Raw genomic sequence first — 6,437 nt, 5'->3', positions numbered from 1 at the left:
GCATCAATCCGAGGTGCTCGCCCGTTAAGCAATAGTCAGATGCCGGTCCCGATCGCACACAGATGGCGGCCTGATGAAAACACAAAGTCTCACCTGGTTTGGTCGCTCAGCTCCGGTGATTACCCTCCTGTTGCGCGAGCAGCCAGCTAGCTGTCTGCTCACCGCTTGAACACGGCCTGTCCAAGCTTCTCAATCTCTCTCCCTTCAGACGTGTTCTTCCCTGCCGCCTCGAGCAGCCGTGCCCACGCCTCCGCGTCCTTGGTCCGCACCGCTTCCTCTGCCGCCTTGACTCGCATGCCGCACTTCTCATACATGGTCACCGTGGACCCGGGCTCAAGCCCTGTACACTTGGGGATGAAGGCCGCGGCCAGTTTGGGATTGCCAGCTTGTAGGGTCAAATTAAAAAATGGCTGGCTTGTCAGTAATCGGCTTGTACAGAGTTCGAGGTGACACGACGTACCTCCCAGCCAATAGGACTCTTCTTCGTCTTGGACAGCTCCTCAATCTCGTTCCAGTCACGCTTTGCAACCAACGCACGGAGACTGGCCAAAGTGTCAGCGAATGAAACACAAGAGAAGAGAGAGGAAGGAGTGCATACCGAATCCACCACGCGACCCGGTCCGGTACCTTGAACTCGTTTTGAATCTTCTTCGCACGACCGTGATAGCCCAACCGAATCAGCTTAAACATGGTGTCATTGACGCTCAACCCAGTAAACGAGTCCGTCAGATCTCGGTCAAAGGACTCTTGTACCCTCAGGAGTGTCGTCGCTTCCTTCAACGCGCGGACCTCAAACGAAGACTCCTTTGAATCGGACAGCAGTTTCGCAGCCAAGGCCAGCTTGTCAGCCGCCGTGCGGGCATCGGGCTGGTGGAGCGACTCCCGCACGAAGACGCCGGCACCGTCGATGCGGCGATCATCCTGGTAGTAAAGGTCCTTGAGGAGGGCGTTGTCGGCTTCTCGGGCAGCGGAAGCCTCGACGAGAGCTGTGGCGGCAGGGCGAGCGTTGATGACGCGGAAGAAGGCGGCCAGGGGCAATTTCTTCTTCATCTCGAGAAGGACGGTCAGCGTGAGGTCCGAGTCGCCACTCTCAATGGCTTTGTCGAGGGCAAGCTCATCCTCTTCCATGCTCAGGAGGAGAGGCACCTGGCGGCCGCCGCGTGGTTCGTGGTTGAGCAGCTCGGTCGCGAGACGGCTGCGACCCTCGTCGTAGGCGGCGCGGGCTATTTCTTCAAAAGAAATGCCTGGCTTTCCCGACAGGCGGTCGACAATCATGCGGCAGATCGTGTCGTCATCTTCAGTCCCGGCGCGAACTTTTGCTGAAGCCCAATGGACGTAGATACGGTCTGTGGGTAGGTGGAGGTATCCAGCAATCTTCAAGGCGAGAAGGTACTCGTGACGACTGAGCAGTCTTTTGATGAGACCCTCTGGTGTGAGCCGCTGGTACTGCTCAAAAGAGAGGGGAAGTCCGACTTCGAAGAACCGCACAGCATTGAGAACACGAAGCGTCTCGCACATGTCGACGAAGTCATCACTGTTGTAAATGTCGAGCACCGACTTGCCAAAGGATGCAGCCTTGAGCAGCTGTTTCTGCCAGTGTACGCTAAACTCGCGACCGGCTGCATTCACACACGTGTCGACTGCCTCTGTCAGATTTGGTCTGATGAGCTGAATGTAGTCGTCTGCCTTGGGAGACTGGATCTCCAGCTGGCCGACAGCATCCAGGAGTATCGATGCGGCGGATGACTCCGTTCTCGCGCCAAAGACTTGCTCTGTGCTGCGTGGTACACGCTCGACAAAATCACAAACGTCGTTTGTGAAGAGGATCGCACCGTCGTGTTCTACACGGTTCAGTTGCCGTAGCTCCAATGTGTGGATAGGATTTGCCACTCACCTGAGATGGCATGAACGCGACCATCGTAGAAGAAGGTGGCGGATGCATTGTCAGGCCCGATCAAATGCACTTCGTCCTCCCAAGCGATGAGGGCATCGGCACCGCACCACTCGACATATTTTGGTGGTATCTTTGAGTGACTGCTATATTCCACGAGTCTTTCCTGAAAGTCGCTTGCAATTACGTGGGCGACGCCGCTCTCTGTGTAGAGAGCGATAAGGCCACCATCCGGGGATACACTGACGTGGCTGAAGGGGCCTATATCGAGAAAACGGTCCTCGCATTCCGTGGCGTCGGCAACATACAGGGTCTGGCCAATGCTGAGCAGCACCTCGACGGACCGTGAAAGTGTATGGGCAGGAGTCATGATGGCCCAGCCGTGGATCTCGCCCTCTGGCGGTGAAGCAAGCAGCTTCGGCCGTGGCTCCGAATATGATGTGACAGAAATAAGGGCGTTGTTGGTGAGCAGGGCCACCATGCCATGATCGTAGAACCTGCAAACGTGAGCCTTGTCTCGGTGCCTGGGGGCGCCTCAACCAACCTGCATGAAGTGACGCCGTAATTATCGGCACCATTCCCCAGGGAGAACTGTGTGAACTCGCCCTGAAGATCATACACCCTGACGGTACCATCGGCCGTCACAATGAGGAGGCTCTCATCTTCAGACCAGCCTATGCCCTTGATGGATCCTTTGTCCCAGGCAATGCTGCGCAACTTTTTGCCGGCATAGCTGTAAATGTCGATACTCGGCTTAGCAGACTTCTGCGCTCTGTGCGCCTGGATCTTTGTGTCATCACGATAGATGGCTGTGGCACGTCAGTATGGATCGCGACGTTTGCAGATGCTTAGTCGTTGAGCTGCGCATACCTAAAGCACCACCGTTGGGTGCCCCAGCAACAATGTGGTTGTCGAGGTCGAGATCCTGGTCAAACACCTCGGTGTAGAGCTGCGTCTTGCGGAACCATTTATCACCCACGCTCTCCCACCCAACAGACGGATGAGCAATGTCCATTTCGCATCACCTCATGACTGGTCAGAGAGTGTCGTTCGGCTTCGCGCGGCGGAAGTGTGGGTGGGGGAGACTGAACGCCAGGTAATAAATAGGTACGGTATAGCACTCAGGGCGTGACAGGAGCTCACATGAGCTTGCCTGGAGCTCCGACCACCCAACGCCCACACAACACACAACCTCGCCAGGCCCCCCTGGCCGTACCTCTTCAGTGGGGCGGCAAAACACCGGTAGGCACGTCATTGAAGGGTGTTTTGTGTCTCAGAACCTCTGATAAGGTAAGGTAGCCTTCACTGACCACGCGCGTTGCTGCTTCTGACATGCATCCGCCTGTTGCGACCAGCATCTATTTCCCGACGCCCGCGGCTGACGGCTGATGCAATAGGAACTCATCAGCGTCGACCCGTGCGAACGGCTTCTCACCGCCATGCCCGGATGGCGCGATGAATACCTCGCTTCCCTCCGCGAGCAGGAGCGGAACAATCCCGTGAACCTCGAGCTCGTCGAACTATGTACTTGCTGCCCTCTTCCTGTGCAGACCAAAGCCGGACAATAATTGACACGTTATGTGCATGGCAGGTTCGCAGCTGACCGATCGCGTCGCGGCACTCGAGGCTGAGAAGGAAGCGCTAGCAGCGACGACCAAGCCGCCGGCAAAGGGCGGTGCAAAGGCTGTTGCTCCCGTGGATGGTGCCGACCCCGTTGCCGCGCAGCTCCGATTCGACCTCGCCGAAGCCCTGCGATCGAAAGGTTCCCTGCAGACTCGGGCGAAAAAGGCCGAGGACGAGCTTGTCGACTTACGCAACAAGGCCAAGACAGATACCCACGAGCTGAGGGCCCTCACGTCGGAGAAGGCTGCCCTCGTCACCAAACTACGTGACCGCGAACACGAAATCAAGGAAAAAAGAAAACTGATCGAGGTTTGTGCCTGCGACACGTCTTTCCCCCCACCATGTCCATCGCTAACTGCCAACTGCCGTAGGATGTCCAAGACGAGATGATCACATTGAACCTTCAGGTTGCCATGGCCGAGAAAGAGCGTGACAAGGTCAAGAGAGAGAACAAGGAGCTCATTGACCGCTGGATGAAGAGAATGGCCCAGGAAGCTGACGCCATGAACCTCGCCAACGAACCACACTTTGACAACAAGCGATGAAGCATAAGCGAAATGGTCTTGACAGCTGATCATACCTAAACTTATACTTATACTACAGGTGGAGGCTCGCCACCACCGTGTCATGCCATGCCATGCAATGCCATGCAATGCCATGCTGTGTCCGCCGAGAGTCGCCACAAGGGTATCCGGCTGCTCTTCAGGCCTGCAACATTCCCACCAAGATCACCAGTACACCCGGAACGCCCCTGTATCCCATGGCTTATGCCGCTTCAATGTACCGGCCGTTACGCAAAGCCAAACCCTCGCTCTCAATCTGGTATCGGACCCGGACAGCCCGCTCTCATCGTCTTCCCATGTCTACTTTCGCGTCGAAATGCAAAATGTGCCGCCAGCGTTGGTCCAGCTGACGTGGCCCTCGGGATATGTATGGTCCTCGACCTGCAGAATATTGCTGGCAACATCATTAATGCTGCGCACGCCCTGGTCGTAGAGGAACGACTTGAGCGACACAATCTTGCAGCCCTTCTTGAGGTCAAGGAACAGGCTGACCAGCTTGTCATTGAGCTGTGGCGTGAAGGCTTGGTTGTTGACGAGCACGACGTCGGCGCGTTTGAGGACGTCGTGGACGGACGTTTCCTGGAGGAAGTCTCCCCTGACAAGATTGACCTTGCCAGGCGCCAACCCCCAGAGCCTGCAGCGCTTGGCAAACTCCTTCTTCTGCGCCTCGGCGAAATCGCACGGGTTGTCCATCATCTCGCAGCCCCAGCTCTCGCAACCGATTTCAAGCGCCGCTTGCAGCACGACGTTGCCGACACCCGAACCAAGATCGACAAAGACCTGGTCCGAAGTCATGCGCGTCTTCTCCTGGAGGATCTTGGAAATGAACACGTAGTTCAGCTCTCCGTACACATTGTCGGTGCCGTTGGTGTACTGCTTCAGCTTTTCGACGTCGGGGGACACGGTGCGGTCGTAGACCTGGGTCAGGATGAATTCAACCAGCTTGCGAGGCAGGCTGTGCTTGGTGTCGAGGTTTTTCCGGAACGTGCCGTCGTTAGCCAGAGATAGAATCTTAGCGTTGGCGTCTCTGAGCGCCTCTTTGAAACTGCCCAGCTCGTTCATTCCCGATGCGCGCTTCAGGCGACGGATCAGTCCAGCTTTCGGCTCGCGGAAGTCGACCGCTTGTTCTTCCGTCAGGTATTCGTCGGCAACGTGCGAGACAACGTCGATGATGTCCCTAACGGCATCAATCTTGCCATTCTCCACGAGGAGTTCGTATCTGTCGTGAGAAGGAGGTTGTCAGCAATTGTACGAAAATGAAGTGGCATTAGGACGCGCGTGCATACTTTTCTGGCGCATACAAGCTGGGGTACTGGAGCTCGACGCGAATGTCGTCATCGGGTCCGGCCCCCAGCGCGCGCTCGACGGCCTTAGAGGTCGACGCCGAGTTCATAATCTCAGTCGCGTGGATGTAGTTGAGCCGCCTGGGCTTGTCGACATCGAACGCATCGGCACAGGTGAGGGACCTGTTCTTGTCGACATGGTCATCGAGCGGGCGGCGGCGCTTGCGGCTCTCGAGGTTCAGGAAGACGTCGTCGTCCTCGTCCTCGCCGTCCGAGTCCTTGTCAAAGTGCGGCTGCAAGGGGTCGGCGCTGCCGTGTTTGCGTTTGCGCTCGGCGCGGCGGTCATCGGAGGAGGACGGGTAGGGCGACGCGCTCTTGTGGCGGGGCAGCAGCTTGGGCTTCGGGGAGGCGCGGGAGGAGGACGAGGACTGGGAGCGGACCGAGGCGGCGACAGCGGGGGGCAGGAGTCTCGGCTTGGGCTTGGGTGTGACGACTTCGACTCGTTCGCGGTGCACCATGCGTGGCTTTTTGGGTTTTGCGCTGAGGAGGGCCATGGTGAAGAGGGGCGATGTCAAGATGCGCGCCCCAGATTGCGGGTTCCGGATTCCGGGGTTCGGTCGGTCAAGTGGTTCGGGGATAAGGTGGGAAAGACCCTGTGCTCTGTTTCTCTCTGGCCTGTCTGTCGTTCGAATGATGTTTGGAAAAGGGGTGATGCAGCGAGCCGCGTGCTTTCGTTGTATCGCGAAATGTGGTCGACAGGAAAATGTAACGGTGGTGTGTTAGGCTGCGGCGGTCGTGCAGTAGGTCGCCTTCTGGTGTCCGGCATGGTGGGTTGGATTGAACCCTCCTGCCTGTCAGGCAGTCTGGTACAAGGTACGTACTTCTTCCACTTGTCTTGTCGCTGGCTGCCTTCTTTCCGCGCGCCAGGAACGCCCTCGTGGAAGGAAGGAAGCCTGGAAGGATGAGTCAGCAGAAATGCCCCCTCCGCCACCTGGGAAAGGACCACTGGACGCGCCCAAACCTCCTAACAAGGGTCCATTCAGTCAGTGGAGATTTTCCCCCAGGAATTCACCACAA

General features: G+C 57.3%; 3 protein-coding genes across 3 annotated transcripts; 1 reads left to right on the top strand and 2 right to left on the bottom strand.

Annotated features, from left to right (window-relative positions):
- Positions 1–2,906, bottom strand: VDAG_10396 (vacuolar protein sorting-associated protein; the record flags this gene model as incomplete). The annotated part of the gene is made up of 6 exons (XM_009659723.1): positions 1–410; positions 461–542; positions 599–1,841; positions 1,895–2,388; positions 2,436–2,700; positions 2,762–2,906. The coding sequence occupies 6 exons, from the start codon at positions 2,904–2,906 to the stop codon at positions 159–161; spliced, it is 2,481 nt and encodes an 826-aa protein (XP_009658018.1). The 3' UTR covers positions 1–158.
- A 424-nt stretch (positions 2,907–3,330) lies between these two features.
- On the top strand, positions 3,331–4,059 carry VDAG_10395 (autophagy protein; the record flags this gene model as incomplete). The annotated part of the gene is made up of 3 exons (XM_009659722.1): positions 3,331–3,415; positions 3,483–3,823; positions 3,886–4,059. The coding sequence occupies 3 exons, from the start codon at positions 3,331–3,333 to the stop codon at positions 4,057–4,059; spliced, it is 600 nt and encodes a 199-aa protein (XP_009658017.1).
- Positions 4,060–4,377: 318 nt separating this feature from the next.
- VDAG_10394 (histone-lysine N-methyltransferase) lies at positions 4,378–5,914 on the bottom strand (the record flags this gene model as incomplete). Its single annotated transcript, XM_009659721.1, has 2 exons — positions 4,378–5,296; positions 5,364–5,914. 2 exons carry the CDS (start codon positions 5,912–5,914, stop codon positions 4,378–4,380), a joined length of 1,470 nt encoding a protein of 489 aa, XP_009658016.1.
- Between the last annotated feature and the right edge of the window lie 523 nt (positions 5,915–6,437).

The sequence above is a fragment of the Verticillium dahliae genome, genomic scaffold (genome assembly GCF_000150675.1).
Source record: "Verticillium dahliae VdLs.17 supercont1.38 genomic scaffold, whole genome shotgun sequence".
Classification (NCBI taxonomy): Eukaryota; Fungi; Ascomycota; class Sordariomycetes; order Glomerellales; family Plectosphaerellaceae; genus Verticillium; species Verticillium dahliae.
This window is presented reverse-complemented; position numbering and strand designations above follow the sequence as displayed.